Source organism: Chiloscyllium punctatum, chromosome 23, assembly GCF_047496795.1.
Source record: "Chiloscyllium punctatum isolate Juve2018m chromosome 23, sChiPun1.3, whole genome shotgun sequence".
Taxonomy (NCBI): Eukaryota; Metazoa; Chordata; class Chondrichthyes; order Orectolobiformes; family Hemiscylliidae; genus Chiloscyllium; species Chiloscyllium punctatum.
The window spans coordinates 66371494-66389160 of record NC_092761.1 but is presented as its reverse complement, the minus strand read 5'-3'; the positions used below and the strand labels follow the sequence as shown (position 1 = coordinate 66389160).

Genomic DNA, 17667 nt, shown 5'->3' with positions numbered 1-17667 from the left:
TTTCTCTTACCTTCCTTGTGAAAATTATAATGAATTCTTTACCCTGTAAAGGCCTTCTGATAGCACCTCCAGTAAAGAAGCCCTCAGTAACTGATGGGTGTGCAAATTGATCTAATTTTGCAGGCCTGTAGCACAGCAGTAGCATCCCTACCACTGAGCCACAAGATGCATATTCAAGTCCTACCTTTTCCAAAGATGAGCAATAACATCTCTGGACAGGTTGATTAGAAGATGTCTAACCCAGGTGACAACAGATGATTGATGTTTATGGTGCACCAGATTGGTGAGTGGCCTCTTAAAAGATCTAACCAAATTTATGTTAATTCGACCTATTTTCTCTTTGCTTTCCATTTTGCAGTGTGGTGCTGCCAACAATGCTAAATAAATTCAATAATACAAATGGACATGAATATCACATGAAAACAAAATAATCTTAGACTTTTGGCTCATATTATTCATTTTGCTAAGTAGTACGTATTTCAATAGAATACAGCCTTATGTACATCATTTAATGAATTCTGGAAGATTATAAGCTGCTGCTGGCTATTAGTGTTATTTCACATATGTGATTTTTTTTTGATTTTCACACATGAATAGTATTAGTCCTGTGGGCAGTAAAATAACCAGGCCTGCCTACAGACTAAGCCACTTAAGTGAAATACATGGAAAATGTTCTCATTTTATCTGCTTCCTGTCAGCAGTTAACACAAGTACATATTATCTGCAGCAGTCGTCCATGTAATGTCCTAAAAATTTCTATGTATGAATTCTGAAGCAAAAAAATATAAAAAGACGGTACACTAGTCAAAAAGATTAAAGAACAAAAATGATACATTATTTTGTGATTGACGTTAATTTTGGAGCAAAGAACAAATACAAACAAAAAATTGCTGCAGAAAATAGCAACAATTTTATTGCAGTGCCTGTGATGCGATAATTTTTCAAAGTCCACCATAATGACAGGCCATTATGCCCTTTTCACAGATGTCAAACATTTTCCAGCTTTTACCAGTAAAATAGTCAACCTCACATTTTATCACAATTTCTCTGTGTTGTTATATGTGTTTGGACACTAATGGACTATTTTAGCATAATGCTATTCTCAAATCTAAGGGCCATACCCCTGTGGTTTGTTTCTGTGTTATTTAACAAGGTCTATAGAATGCTCTCCTGTCATCTTTCTGAACATATCAACAACTTGTGCCACCTACAGTGTATACATGCTGTTTAGCTTACTTACAGACAATAGAGACTGTTGTTCAATCTCAGGGAATGATGAATGGTAACTAAATGAACTGTCTGACTTGATTTGGTTTAAGATTCTCTTTATTTAGTACATCACATAGATAAATGTTTTAGTATGCGTGATTATTTTTTTCCATCTCATCCTCGTTGACCACAGTTTTACTCTTAACATTTTCCCACAATTGATAGTTCCATGTAAAGTTGATTTCAACTTCACTATCCAAAGGCACATTGGAGACATTTATCCAAAGGATTTTGGAGTTCAAAGCAAAACACAAGAAAGTGACAGAATGGAATGTGTAATCTTAGAGTGGCTGGCTTTAGTGAAACTACACTGAATATGATACTCGGTCTGGAAAGAGCGAGAAGGACATAGTGTTTCCTATTGATGGGTAGTAGAAGTCAACTGCTGAAACCATGAAGACATGGCTGAAGGTTGCAGAGGCCAGAAATAGCAGTGTAGCACCATATGCCTGGATTCAATGCTGGAAATGATTTAATGACCAAATCAGGTCAGGAAAGGTGAGTATAATAGGACATCTAAATTAATCCTCATGTGTGATTTACACCAACCTCCATATCCTATATTCTCAAGCTAGCACCAACACATCACTTCTCAACATACTCAGTGGACATAGCCAATGACTACTGTCCATAAACTTCCCCAATCTGTCTGTCCATCACTGACATTTACATATTAAACAATGTCATGGCCCCTCACAATATCATTCTCATTAAATGATCTCCATCCTTTATTCTTCCTCATAATGTCTCTCCTTTCCCATCAGGCAGGAGAGGAACACAGAACACATCGATTCGTCAGAGAATTGCAAATGACCTTCAATCATCTTACGCTGCAAAGGTGGCAGCACTAAACATAACCAGAATTTCACTGTGCTTTACTATCAGAGATAGATGGCTCCCAGTCCACTTGATATTGGAGTTAAATACTGGATTGTCACATGATATGTGACACTCAGTCATAATGATTTGATGTTAGCAGAGACTGAAATATTCTTATGTGCATTATGAATGCTGAGAATGTTCTCACCCTGACATTATAAATTCATGTCCTCAATCTCCCACAGGTGCTTCAAGTGGTGGTTTGGAAGGATGTTGATGGTGACCCTTCAGAGGAGGTCATTCCCTTCAGGATGCATTGTCACAGAACTAAAGTATCATCTCATGTTTCTCATGTAGTGCACAGGAGACTTAAACACTCGGGTGTTTTGAAGTAGCTCGGCCCTATGATAACGTAATGGTGTCAATATGCCTCCAGCCTCGGTGGGAATGTATAGGTTGCTTTGCAGCCATATAACGAGAGGGAATTTTGTACAGGACCAGATACCAGCTCTCAAGTACCTCACTTCTCAGTGGAGTAAAGAATTACAGATGGCTTTTACCTGGTGATACACACTTAACTAATCAACAATCGATGGTGGAGGCAGAGACCTCACATTGGAGGCCACAGTGGATTCCAAGCTGCATTTAGGTGGATTCAGATGCTGAATCTTGGGGCATATTGACAAAGCGGATGTTTCTGGAACAGCAGTAAAGAATGACCAACATGCAGACAGAAAATCTTATATGCACACTTGCTTTCTGATGATTTCTTTAACCATGGGAAGAGGGGCCACCTGCATGGAGCATCCAATTTCGCACTTAGTAACCAAGATGCTGCCTCAAATCCGGATGATAGATTCTGCTACTTACAGATTCCAAAACCTGGAAGATGAAGCAGTCAAGTTTGGATCAGACCAGGCCAACTTTATGAAGTTACAAGGGTGCGCCAACTCAAAATTTAAGGCAGAGACAGGGCAATGATGAATAGCCGCACTTTGATCTGTAATACAGCATTAGAACAATAATCTTCCTTTTCATTTCTAAGCCAAATAATTATTAATAGTTGCTCTACTTTCCCATGTTGCCAATTTTATTTGCTGCAGACAAGCAAGAGGCAGGGAAAAGTTTTATTTGCTTCCAGTTAAGTGACATAGGCAGTAATAAAACAAGAAATGATGTTGAGAAGGATGGGAAAGGATAGTTGCTTGCAGCACTACTCTGTGTTGAGGGAAATTTGGCTTTAGTTTGTGGAAAAGGTGAGGTATTGGGAATGGGGATCACCCTTGCAGATGTGAATCTTGAAACAGTGACTAACAGTGCTGCTTCCTTGTCTGTACCAGATTCCACCTCTTCCTTCTTGGACTGTCTGAAGAGGTTCGGTAGTTTGTTACTTCAAGCAACATAAATGTGTGATGTTGTGTGAAGAGCGGTATACCATGGGCTTTCTGGAGGCTCTGACTAGCACATATTGAAGGCCATCTGTAAATCTGTTCAGCACCTTCAGTGCATCCAGAAGAAAGCGAGGACTGCAGATGCGGGAGATTAGAGTCAAGAGTGTGATGCTGGAAAAGCACAGTAGGCCAAGCAGCATCCAAGGAACAGGAGAATTGACATTTCGAGCAAAAGGATTTTGATGAAGGGCTTTTGCCTGAAACGTCGATTCTCCTGCTCTCAGATGCTGCCTGGCCTGGTGTGTTTTTCCAGCACTACACTCTCGATGACCCTCAGTGCATCATCAGCTTACTGATCACATCTCTGGTGTCATGGCTAACCTTGCAACACTCATTTGAATGGGCACTTTCCTCACAGCATGTTAAACAACAGCGTTGTAATCAGAAAATAGGAGACTGTTGTCAGCATAGAAGGAAGCCATTCAGCCAATGCATTCATGCTAGACTTCTACAATACCAACTCAACCAGCCTCATTCTACACCCTTTTTCTAAAGGCCTGCACTTCTCCACTCTTCTGGTACTTATCCAACTCTGTTTTGAAAGCTGTGATTGTATTGTCTTTTACCAGACTTGCAGGGATTAATTCATAACCACTCACTGTGTTCCTAAGTTCAATCTAATGTCATGTAGTTCTTTGAGGCAACTACCTTAAATTGGCATGGTCTGGTTCTTGAACCTTCTGCCAATAAGAACAGTTTCTCTCTAACTACATTGTTCAGACCCCTGATAATATTAAACTTTTCCTTTTCCTTTGAACAAATCTCCTTCTAAAGTTCTCTTTTCAAAGAACAGCCCCAGTTTCTCCAATCTACCTAAACAATTGAAGTCTCTCGTCCTTGGAACTATTTTTGTCAATAATTTCCTTACTCTACCCAAGGCCTCCAAGTCCTTCTTAATATATAATGCCCCATTTGAGACTGATTCAAATTTTGTATTGACCCATCCTGGATTCCAGGCGCTATGCTTTGAAGTCTGCATGCCTTTCTCCAGTTTCTCCACCTGACCAGTCATCATATGGGAGTGGGCAGCATGGTGGCACAGTGGTTAGCACTGCTGCCTCACAGCGTCAGAGATCTGGGTTCAATTCCTGACTCAGGCGACTGACTGTGTGGAGTTTGCACGTTCTCCCCATGTCTGCGTGGGTTTCCTCCGGGTGCTCCGGTTTCCTCCCACAGTCCAAAGATGTGCAGGTCAGGTGAATTGGCCATGCTAAATTGCCCGTAGTGTTAGGTAAGGGGTAAATGTAGGGGTATGGGTGGGTTGCGCTTCGATGGGGCGGTTTGGGCTTGTTGGGCCGAAGGGCCTGTCTCCACCCTGTAAGTAATCTAACCTGCAATTTGTTCATGTATACTCTCATACTTGTTTATTCTTTAGACTTGTAGTCTTGCCTCTCTTGTTCTTCCTCCAAAAATATATCCCCTTAAACTTCTCAGTATTAAATTACATCAGTTAATTATTTACAGTTTACCATATTTCATGCTACCACTGTTAAAGCTTCTTCAAGGTCCAATTCATCTGAGGTGTTCAAGCAAACTACAGACTAACAGCAGCTTCAGTACAATACAAACCACGCCATTTTCGATTTTGTAAAAACAAAAATATAAATTTGCATTACAGGTACAAGTAAGAATTTTACTCCAGCAAAATAAGTAGGATATGTTGGCCCTAGTTCAGCCAGGCAACCGAAGAGAGAAAAAAATCCATTGAGTGTCTTTGAATTATGTCCCTCGATAGAGGAAGGATCAGTGCAGTTTCTACGTTAATTTCTCAGTGATGTTGCTTTGTGATCAGCCAACACATGGAATATATTTAGCAAATTGAATAGGAAAAATGTATTTATATTTCCTCACATCGTGGTTTATTCAAGAACATATGCAAGATCTTTAACTGAGAAATAAGCCCTCAGCTTACAATTCAAACAATAAGCCCAATCAAAATGGACAACTATGATTCAGTTAACATCAACTTTAACAGTACACTGGTGCAAATTGTATGATACAATGTTGTCAATGAGTAGAATTTCGCAGTTTTGTGTAAGTAAAGAAAGATATTGGAAAGGGTAATCTTGAAATGAGTGATTGGGGATACACTGGGAGATGAATTTCTTGAAGTTGCTGTAAAGAGACATGATCCTTTTTCAAAACATCACCTGGATCTATCTTAAACTTTTAAAGAAGATGCTTTGTTAAGAAAAGGTACTGGACAAACAGCAATAAACGTCAGTGACCTTGAATGAATCTTGGAACCTGGAGAACTTCCAGACGGAGATCCCACAACCTCTCAGTGGTTCCAGTTTGAGTGAGATAAAACAGTTGCACTTTTTTTTTTAACCCAGAGGGAATTTGGCCTGCCAGAACAGTAACCAATCTTTAACTAATTTTCTATCCTTGCAATACCTTTCAGCAACCTACATGAGCTGAAAACCTACCAAAAGTCATTTTCACCACCCAGTAATAGTTTGTAAAGAGGATTTTCTTGGAATGTACCTCATTACCTGAAGCAAAGGGAATTCAAATTGCAGAAGACAACCTAATGTCAAGAACTTGTGCATGCAGAATGACTTTGGAATCAGAACAGCATTTGGGAAACTGTGATTCAGTGTTTACGCTTGAGTCATTTATAATTTGGCCAAAGTACCTCACAGTTAACATCTACAAAGTGTTCAGTTTTTGCTCTTTCTCTTGGCGGGAGGAGGCAGAGGGGGTGTATAAGGTATAGTATATGCGCATTATCCAATCTGGCAATTAACCTTGCATCTTTTTAAATTTGGTTTATGATAATAAATCATTTATAAATTGTAGGTTAATGAAACCTGACTGACTTGTTCTTGAACTTCACACAGTCCAAGAGCAAATAATTGGCCACATCGCCAACCTGATTCAACTTTAAATCTGTTGTGACCAGCTGATGAGTGGGATTAGAAAGGGAACAGTGCACACGTTTAACCTTGATCAAAACAAAGTAATAAACTTTAGAAAGTAAAATCTTAAGATGCCTAGAGGACAGTTTTAAATCTCTACTTCTAGTGACAAAAAAAAATTGTCATTTACCATAAAACTTTCTCTACTTTGCAAGAGGAGCAAACCTCCTCATATAAAATCAAGTAACATTGCATAGAAGGATCTCAGTTAGCATCAATCAAGAACCTACAGCCCAACTGTTCTCCATCTCAGTTTCCACACATCTGTTTGCAGTCCAGCAGTGTAACCAGGCCAGTCATCTCTTGTTCAAAAGAAAGCGCCTTCACAAACCATATTTATGCTCCCCTGTTGATCAAACATCTACACCATTTTGTAATGGAATTCCATTTCAGTCCAATTCTCCTGTAGCTTAAACCGATGTTTTATGCTGAATATTCCAAATGATATTTAATAATGGAAAAAAAATGACTTTCTGAAGGCATAAAGAAAGGCAATCCTTTGCTGAGCTTAGTTTTGGGATCTGGTGGTCACAATAGTTATCTAATGAAATTCTGAAACACTGAAGACTTGAATTATCCTTTCTGTTCCTAATCAATAACTTAGATGGGGATGATTGAGCTGCACAGATTAGATCATAAATACCAGTCCAATACTAGCAGTGTATAGATATGTTTATTACAATTTCTCAACTGGAAACTGTCTCTGTGTGTTTAACACATGAAATGCACTGGTCTCCCACAACACCATATTTTCCTTCAAAGGCTTAGAATTCATTATATGACCTTACATCAATTAAAAGTGTGGAGGGTAATTTGCATTCTTATGCACATAAAATTAACACTGCTGGAGTTGTCAATACAGGACTGAAATAGTCTTTGAAAGAATAAATGTATTTTCTTATGACATAATTTGGTACCATCAGGAAGATGGTTGAAGTAAACTGAGTGAAACAGAAGCCATTCCCTGCCTGCATGTGGTGGTGAAGAGTGTGATAGATGTAATGGTAATGTAGTTATTCTCAACAGAAGTAGTATCCTCTGAAATAAAAGGAGTACATTCAGAGTTACCAACCAATGGATCTTACTCTCTGTACACCCATTAATGCATCTTACAAAGAATAACCATTTGTTATTTGCAAGTTTTTTTTTGAAAAAGTGAATACCTTTTATGCAGACACAATATCAGTCAAGCATCTTCAAACACACTGAATCAATAAATAGTAGTCACAAATATTGGAAGCAATTATTATAAAGGTATTAATCACATTACGAATTCTGTGCGATGGAAATATGTCTCAAACTTCTTACAGTTAATAGTCTTTTTCCTGAATATAGGAAACCAAATATGAAACTGAACTAGTAAAAAAAAATGAAGCTTTACCTTTTTCCTCAATCGTCACAACAAAAATGTGAAGACAGTCCCTATTATTTAAAGATTCCAGCCATAGACAGCAATAGTGGTCTGCACTACCGTGGGCAGCACAATATACAAAACAAAAATAGTAATATTTTATTCAGATGTCCTTTGATCAGAAGGGTGCCTCTCTGTCGAGATGGCTATCTGCCAAGAAGAATTGCATTAATAAAAATCACCAGCACTAAAGCACGGGGACAGCCAAGGCTACAACATTGCCAGCAATGTATGCAAATAAATCCAATGTTAGTCTTTTTCCAGAGATGGGTTTCCTGGCCACAAAAATGCTTCAACTTTATTAATTTGTCAAAACGGGAAAAGCAACCCTTCATTCCCCTAAAAAAAAGACTTCAGTGGTGAGATTGATCCTCTCATATCTAATATACCATACAAACAATAATTACACATTGATAACAATCTGAGAGTCTGAGCTGAGCACACAATACAATTAAATCTACACAGAACGAATACACTGCAAGTCTAAAAATAAAACAAACACATGAATGCATTACAACACTCTCTTTTCCACTGATAACCGTCTATTCTTTCAGCCTGTTCCCGATTCCTTCACATAGCACATGGATGTGACATTGAACAACTGGCCCTGGATGGTACGGCTTCTAACTCCGCCCCCACCAGCCCCCTTCACAGTCAGTTTTGCCAAACCCAGCCCCACCTCCCCCCCTCCCACCCCCAACCACTAAAGCAGTTACAAATAAACCGGGAGCCAACACCTTGGACAGTGTCCAAGGAATATGAGCAGAGTATAAATGAATGAATCATTCCGGCCACAGGGAGATTCCAGGGCTGTGCACGTGCCTGGATTCTGGAGAACTGAAGCAAGGGGTTCTCAACAATCACCGGGTGGGACCCCCAAAAACTGACATCACCGTGGACATGACACAATTCATCAACCTTCCTAGGGAAGCGGCTGGTACTGGAGGTGCGCTCCCCATGATAAAGCAACCACACACCGAAGTCAATTTCCCGGGGAGATCACGAAAGCTGCAACAAGAGCAAGTAAGCTGGGTTCCCCATACTGCTAGAAAATGACTTTACCTACTCAAATAGCATTAGCAATCCAACTACTGAGCAACAAACCATACAATATCTGTGCAAAGAGAACATTTCGGGCTCCGGAATGCGTTAAGGAGACAATGTTTGGAGATTAATTAGGAATAAACAATGATAGCATTGGCAATGCAACGAGAGAAAACATCAATGTAATGCAGACAGTGAGAATTGTGTCCAACTTTTTAAATGCATGTTATAACAAACAAGCAGTTATGGCTAAAACAAAATAATTGCAATCTCTATTTGTTGAACAGAGAGCTGGGGTGAGCCTACCTGAGCACAGCGTTTTCTCCCTGCCTCACCGTCACGTTGTCCATGGCTTTGGGGAAGTTGCTTTCGCTGCGGCCGACCGGCTCTCCTGCGGGCACAAGGAAAAGTAACCTGAGCGCCAGCAACATCAGCCACCTGGCCGGACAAGAGCCCGGCAACTGCCGTGTGTCAGGGCCGAAGCCCCCCCTGGCCGGACACAGGACCACACACAGCCGCATGACAAGTTCGACACCCCAATCGAGCCTTCGCCACACAAACACACAAAAATGTATAGACAGAGAGAGGGAGAGAGAGAGAGAGAGGTGGGGGGGAGAGAGGGGTGGGGGGGTGGGGGGGCTGACGGTCCAGCAATCTGGTGCAGGCAAAAACTCCAAAAAAAGGCTACATCAAATCCAAATACAAAAAAGATGTTCCAATTCGCAGAGAGAGAGAAAAAAATATTCTGTATCCAAACTGTCCAGAGTGGAAATGTGCCCGGTTCAGTTCACAGAGAGGAATTTAAAAAGTCGATGCTTCTCTTCAGCAAAGGCAATGCAATGTAAAAACGCAACTCTCAGTCCGAGTATTTCACCCTCCCTCCCTCTCTGAAATAGAGAGAAAAAAAAAATGATTGTGCAAGCTTCTGTCACGGGGAGAGAAAGAGATGACAACAAGAATCAGTTGAAAGCCAGTGCTTTCCAAGGCGGCTGGAGCTCTGGATGAACAACAGTCCTTCCCCTCTTCAGAATCGTCACCGTCCAGTATCCGCCTCCCCCAGTGACCAACATCGCGGAGTTACACTGCAACTGGACAGCAGCTCACCCCTTTCCCTCCAGCTCTCCTCATTTAACCCTTACATTCATGTTCACAACACCACCATCCAAAAGATAATCATATAGTTATGCATGGCAATACAGATCCATCCATTAACATCATTCAGTGCGGAACCGGTGGCGATTAAAAGATTAATCCTGCATTTAGCAATACTATCCCAGCACTTCGACCTCGACTGATACAGTTGCGGTGCATGTCAATTCCAGCTGGGAAATGTAACCCTTTGCAAACCTCAGCACTCTGTTATATTGTTATGGCCCTGTCGTTCGCGCGATGGCATTTAACCCTTGCATAGTTAGCAAGAGGATTGTGACCTCTTTTTTTTCCTCTCTCCAGTCAGTTGCACTGCTGCTGGGCATATTCACGTTGTTCGTTTGTTTTAATCAGCCAGCGCTCTGGACAGCAGCTAAAGTTTGTCAGGAGACATTGTTAACCGAATTCAGCCACACAGTGGCACTGACTTCACCGCTACAGCAGCTATTCAGTTCGTGATAAAGAACAGCATTACCCACGAATACAACCAGGCAACAGTTTACAACTCATTGATGAGATCTAATGTTGGATAGTTGAATTTCAGTTTTTTTAAAAAAGCATAACTCAACTTCCCCCCCCCCCCCCCCCCCACCCCCAGCCTTTATTTGGTTGGTGCTGGACAACAGACATGCCTGGATTCCAAAGAACTGATAATCAGCATCACGACCATTCACCACCGACCCCAAACACCCCATGGAGTTGCAGATATTTTTATGACCAGCAATAATTTCAGTCTGTCTTCCGCTAACCACTGCTTCATGTCAGACATGTCAACAAATTGCTGTGTAAGTTGTGGAATCATTAAGACTTGGTGTTGTCAAGATCTGCACAGATGACATATTTTAATGTTTTTTTTTCGGTAGGGAGGAATTGCGAACAACAAGTTTTCTACTTAACCAAATTAACCAAGCTGTCACAGTCACTACTCTGGAGTACGTTTCAGACAATCGAAGTAATAATACCCATTATGATTTTAGAATTTTGTGAGTCACCTTTCTCTCGGGACTCCAGTGGTACTAATTATAGAGAAACTCGTTTCGCTTCAGAAAGTGTAAAAAAATGCAAATACAGGCACTTGTCAGAATGGAAGTGTTCCTGTCAGTGACTAGACACCATAGAACCAGACACTTGCCTGATTTAATGGCAGAGAAATATTTTGGGAAACAGGGTTACTATTTGGAGAAAGTTTCATTTTAAATTGCTTGACCTCATCCTTTTTTATATTTAATTAGCACCTAAAAATACCTGAGACATCAGTTACATACCACTGCCTCAGAGGAACACAATGTGATAGCTTAAATGTAGTGTCTGTCTCTGGAATGCAGCAGGATGAGGCTGGTTTATAGATTTCAGCTCCACTCCTTATAAAATATAACTCAAGCCCAATGTCCATTAGATTTTTTCTTTTTTCCAAAACAAAAGGAATTTCTTGAAATCCCAGCAGATTCACTGCACTAAAGTACATTTCTTTTCCAAAAGTAAGATGTTTTGAGAGTGTGGACAGTCCCAGTTGGGCACGGAGGTCATTGGTTCTGCTGAAGCTGATCTGTATACTTCTAGCCAGTAGGCAGCATGCTTGTGTTGCAGTCTCTCCTGGCTCTGAGATATGATAACAGCTCACCATTTAAAATCATTTCTTGTCAGTTAAAATCTGACCCAATTGCAAGTGGTCTCTGACCTGTAGCATTGTGTATCTATGAACTTGGATGAGACGTGGATTTAACACAATGCTCAGTCTGTGTACGAAAACGGAAGGTGCTGGAAAAGCTCAGCAGGTCTGGCAGCATCTGTGAAAGAGAAAGCAGAGTTAACGTTAACTCTGCATTCTCTTCACAGATGCTGCCAGACTGGCTGAGCTTTTCCAGCAACTTCTGTCTTTGTTTCTGATTCACAGCATCTACAGTTCTTTCGGTTTTTATTTGCTCAGTTTATGTAATTTGACCGATCATTGGCTTCTGTAGTATGCTGGAACAAACCCCACAAAACAGAAAAGTTGTTTGAGGAGATACTGTTCAAAGGCTAATGTCCTCTGTTCAGTCCACATCCATGAGGTCAGGTACATAATTAGGCATTTGTCAGGTATATTTGTATTTAAGTGGAGGTCATGAGTCAGCAGGGAACAAGATGTCTGTGTAGTCACCATCTTTCTCTCTTATGTTCACTCTGCTTTTCAAGGGTTTTGCTTTTACAGGTTGGTGAAGAACCAATGGCAAATCATGGACCCCTTGCTTGAAGACAGTCAATGAACTGGAAATAAAGCAGACGGGCATCCATTGACAGCTCACCCTCTTCTTGCGTACAGCCTTCCCAATGCTTCTTGTCCCCATGATTTCAACCTCAGAAAACTCACAAATTACTTTTTGTGCTCTTTGTTCCTCTGTGACCCCAGATGCTATTCCAGCAGCAACTTGGCCTTTAATATGATTCTACCAAGTAATTAGCCTCTGATTTGTTGGTGCTGAAAATGTGTTGCTGGAAAAGCACAGCAGGTCAGGCAGCACCCAAAGAGCAGGACAATCAACGTTTCGGGCATGAACCCTTCTTCAGCCCTGAAGAAAGGCTCATGCCCGAAACGTCGATTCTCCTGCTCCTTGGATGCTGCCTGACCAGCTGCGCTTTTCCAGCAACACATTTTTCAGCTCTGATCTCCAGCATCTGCAGTCCTCACTTTCTCCTCTGATTTGTTGGTGGCTAAATGCGTGTGGGATTTCTGCCCCCAGGAACGCCATTCCTGGCAAAGGTCTGACAAATGCAAGAGTGTGGTGCTGGAAAAGCACAGCAGGTCAGGCAGCATCCGAGGAGCAGGAAAATTGATGTTTCGGGCAAAAACCCTTCATTATCAAAGCCCTTTTGTCTGAAACATCGATTCTCCTGCTCCTCGGATGCTGCCTGACCTACTGCACTTTTCCAGCGCCACTCTCAACTCTGCAGATTTCCAGCATCTGTAGTCCTCATTTTTTCTTCAAGAAAAGGCCTGTTCAGCTTGATGCCAAGACCCCTGTCACCTCCACAAAATTCCACCTATTGTTTCTTGCCACAAGCTATGGGCATAACATTTATTTAAAAACATTTTAAAATATATTTCAAAGGAAACATTGAAGAAGTTTATTTTGCAATTCAGAAAGGATGGAATAATGAAAGGATATAACATCAACACAAACTGATAAGTACAGAATCATATTGCAATCAGCACACTAGTACAACATGTTTTTTTTGGGAGAAGTGATAAGCTTCCAGGTTAAAAGGAAATAAATATTAAGCATGAACTGTTGTTGTAGTTACTACTCAACTGGACTGTTTCACAAGGTAATGGTAAAATTACAACTGGGATACTGTGTATAGCTTTCATCTCTGATCTAAGAAAATATATTTTTGTATTAGGCTTAGTCCAGTAGATGCTCACTAATTCATTCTCGGCATTCCCTCAGAGGTGGTAAATGACCTTTATTGGCTATGAAATTGGCTCAATTGGTGGTTTAGCCAGCAGCCACCCTGCAATCCTTGTTATATCTGCCAATAGGATCTGATGATAAAAAGACATTGGGTGACTCTCCCAACCATTCCTTCCCCTGTTAACTTGCTAGCCATTTTGCCTCCCAGCCCTTAACTAAAAGGCCATGAAATCTGCTGCCATAAGCTCAAGAAAAGGGGTCAGTTGATGGCACAGTGGCTCAGTGGTGAGCACTGCTGCCTTACAGCAGTTTGATTCAGGTTTGATTCCAGTCTTGGGTGACTGCCTGTGTTGAGTTTGCACATTCTTCCCATTTCTGCCAGTTTCCTCCCATAAACCAAAAATGTGGAGTTAGGTAGATTGGTTATGTTGAATTGCCCATAGTGTCCAGAGGTATACAGGAAGCCAAGGGAAATGCAGGGTTACAGGAATAGGGTGGAGGGGGTGAGTCTGGGTGCGATGTTCTTCGGGGATTCGGTGTGGACTTGATGGGGCGAATGGTTTGCTTCCACACTATAAATGATTCTATGATTAAGCTTAGGAGCAATCTCTTTGCTTGGAAGATTGTCAGCTTTTGGAGTTTTTTTCATATAGTTCTGTGAATGTTCAGCCATTGATCATAAACAAAGTTGAGATCAATACACTTTTGGACAGTAAGGGAACCAAAAGATGTAACGATGGGGAGTGTAGTTGACAGGGAAGAGGTCATCATAATTTTCACGATTGATTGAGAAGGTTCAAGAGGCCATATGATCTAATCTTTTTATATCCTCAATGCAAATCATATTTTCTGTGACATTTATACTTGAAACCATCCATATTGCTAAAGCTTCTGATTATTTTGAAAAACGCTAAAGAGGCTGCAAATTTTAAAATGCATTTATATATTCCTCCGCATAACTTGAAACTGAAGTTCTGTAGCAAGCAAATGCAGACAATTGAGTGATTTGATTTTAAACTCAGTCACAGTCTCCTTAGTGAAGCAAATAATAATCACATCATCACCAATTACAAGAGAGAATTAAGAAATTATTTTCAAAGGTTTTCTAATACACATTGAGAAAACTGATACAATTTCAGTTAATGAAAGTACAATGAGTCTTTTCTTCTATGAAGGTTTAAAGCTATCATCGCTAAACATTTAATATCCTGTCGACATCTAATGCCCATCCTTTGTTATACATAGTCAGATCCTAAATCTTGGTGTCCTCAAAGATAAAAAAAGAGGAATAGTTGAGAGGAATGTGTTGTGGGGCAAGATAAAAGGAAGTGTTTTGAAAAGTGGAAGAAAAAGAAAATGAACAAAAAGCAACCTTGCTATTTGTATGGATGCATTCTATGATTACATGCAGGACAACAGAACACTGTGAAATATAACTCTGAATCTTGCTTGCAGCTCTCCCAGGAGAGGGGTATTTTTACAACAGTAGCATTGTCCCTAACCTCTGTACATTCTGAGGTCCCACTGAAAGCAAAATCTCACGAGCAATGTCACATGGGCAGTAAAATTTGTTGAAAAGAAAGAAGCCAGAAGCTTTAAAATGTACATTATTAAATAACAATGATTAGGCAATCGAGGAATATTTCAAGAAATAAACCTTGGCAATTATCTGACAAGGTGATGTAATCTGACAAAACAACACTCCCTGCCAATGGATGCAAACAAGTAATTGCCTGCATTTTTATGCCAGATGTTTAAACTAAGTCTTTGTGAGAGAATGGAGGGTTTTGCTTGAAAACATGCGGTTATTTTTCTTTCTGGAATCACTTCACGGACCCAACTAAAATGAGTTGTAGAATGTTTTATCAGTTCCCAGTGGGCCCATGTCCACAGCATAAAATGATTTTAATTTGACAATTTCAGTGAAGCCCTCAGGAAAATCTGCCAAGGAAAGTAGAGGCCTCCTGAAGTCATTATGAAACTAACACAGCTAAGTAATTTGGATAAAGAATTTTAAGCTCTCAGAGAGTGCAGGGGACAAAGAAATAGCAATTCACAGGGTTTGAAAATGACTATCAGTGTTACACTGGGTAACATCTGACTGATTTAGAGTTTTAGATGTGTTGCCATGAGAAATAACACAGAAAAATATATAAGTATGTATGCCAAGACAGTGAGACAATAGGTTGTCATATGATATTCCACAAGAGGGATTATCGGTGACCTTTCCTACCAAATGATTAGTTTGGAGTGCTGAATGATATAATCATGTATGTTTTGCAGTGAAGCAACTTTGACAGGAAAACAAAATTGAAGGAAATTAATTTCTCCATAAGTTCGTAATTATTTCAGTGCTCAGAGGTTTAGGACTGATAAATCAGAACAGATGTGAATGGAATCGCTCAAGATGAATACTTGCTTGGTTCTGCACAGATTGGGCTCCTTACTATTAGACGATGAATTTGAAACCCCTTCAAGGTCTTTGCAAATCTTTGCTTAGCTGTTCCTCTCAGTTTAACCCTTTCAATGTGGAAAATATCAAATCACATGATTTTTGCCATTTTACCCACAGTTTTAAAAAAAGGTTACATACTGAAATTCATAAGGTAAATGAAATAATTTCAATCAAACTATAGATGTCAGTAGGTAGTATCCCAACACAGCATTGACAATATTTGATCATTGATTTTAAAATTGTCACCTTCTCTTCCAATTTGTTGTTAACAAAGCAATTGTTGTTACATAATACAACAAATATATATCATAAATGACTGAAAACAAATACAAATTGTAAGACTATTCATTATATTACAGATACTATAATTTAGCTGTTAGGTATAATTTTCTCCTGTTAGTGTATTTACTTTCAAGTCAGCTGTGATCATGAATTATGTCACACCATGGACTTCTGCGTAGTACAAATTGAGTAATGTAATGCCAGGCATACCACCTTCCAGACAAAATAGACTTTGTCATCCTGCCCACTGAACTACAAGATCCAATGTAAGGGAGAAGACCATAAGACATAGGAGCAGAAATTAGGCCATTCAGCCCATGGAGTCTGCTCCGCTATTCAATCATGGCTGATAAGTTTCTAAACCCTATTCTCCCACCTTCTCCCCATAAACCTTGATCCCTTGATATTCAAGAACCTATCTATCTCCGTCATAAATATACCCAATGACCTGGCCTCCACAGCCTTCTGTGGCAGTGAATTCCATAGATTCACCACTCTCTGGCTGAAGAAGCTTCTCCTCATTTGCGTTCTAAAAGGTCTTTCTTTTACCCTAAGGCTATGCCCTCAGATCCTAGTCTCTCCTACCAGTGGAAACATTTTCCCAACATCTACTCTGTCCAGGCCTATTCTGTATGTTTCAATTAGTTCCCCCTCATCCTTCTAACTCCAAGTATGAACCCAGAGTCCTCAAATGTTCCTGATATGTTAAGCTTTTCATTTCTGCGACCATTCTCATGAACTTAATCTGAACACATTCCAGGGCCAGTACATCCTTCCTGAGATATGGGGCCCAAAACTGTGTACAATATGCCAAATGTGGTCTGACCAGAGCCTTATAGAGCCTCAGACAGACATCCTTGCTTTTATATTCAAGTTCTCTCAAAATAAATGTTATCATTGCATTTGCCTTCCTAACTACTAACTCAACCTGCAAGCTTACCTTGAGCAAATCCTGGATGAAAACTCCCAAGGTTCTTTGCACTTTAGACTTCTGAATTTTCTCCCCATTTAGAAAATAGCCAACAACTCTATACTTCCCACCAAAGTACATGATCTCATGCTTTCCCATGTTGTACTCCATCTGCCATTTCTTTGCCTACTCTCCTAACCTGACCAAATCCTTCCGCAGCCTTCTTGCCTCCTCAATGCTACCTGCCCCTCTACCTATCTTTATATCATCTGCAAATGTCACCAGAATGCCCTCAGTTCCTTCATGTAGATCATTAATGTATAAAGTGAAAAGTTGTGATCCCAGCACTAAGCTTTGCAGAACTCAACTAAGCACTGGCTGCCATCTGAGAAGTGCTCTTTTATCCCCACTCTCCACTTTCTGCCAGACAGCCAAGCTTCTAACAGCACTAGCACCTTGTCCCTGATACCACGTGCTCTTATCTTACTCAGTAGCCTCTGTGTGGCACCTTGTCAAAGGCCTTCTTGAAGTCCAGGTAAATAACGTCCATTGGTTCTCCTTGGT

The 17667-nt window shown here is 40.3% G+C and overlaps 1 protein-coding gene across 6 annotated transcripts in view; it reads right to left on the bottom strand.

Moving 5' to 3' along the window:
- Positions 1-17667, bottom strand: part of opcml (opioid binding protein/cell adhesion molecule-like) — a 2217520-nt gene that overhangs the window by 1011086 nt on the left and 1188767 nt on the right. Inside the window, exon 2 of one of the 6 annotated variants that reach the window (XM_072593129.1) lies at positions 9222-9306. In XM_072593129.1, the coding sequence (XP_072449230.1) occupies positions 9222-9306 (85 nt within the window). Of the gene's footprint in view, positions 1-9221; positions 9986-17667 lie in introns of those variants that run through there. The other 5 variants (XM_072593128.1, XM_072593130.1, XM_072593132.1 and 2 more) reach the window with 5 other exon arrangements.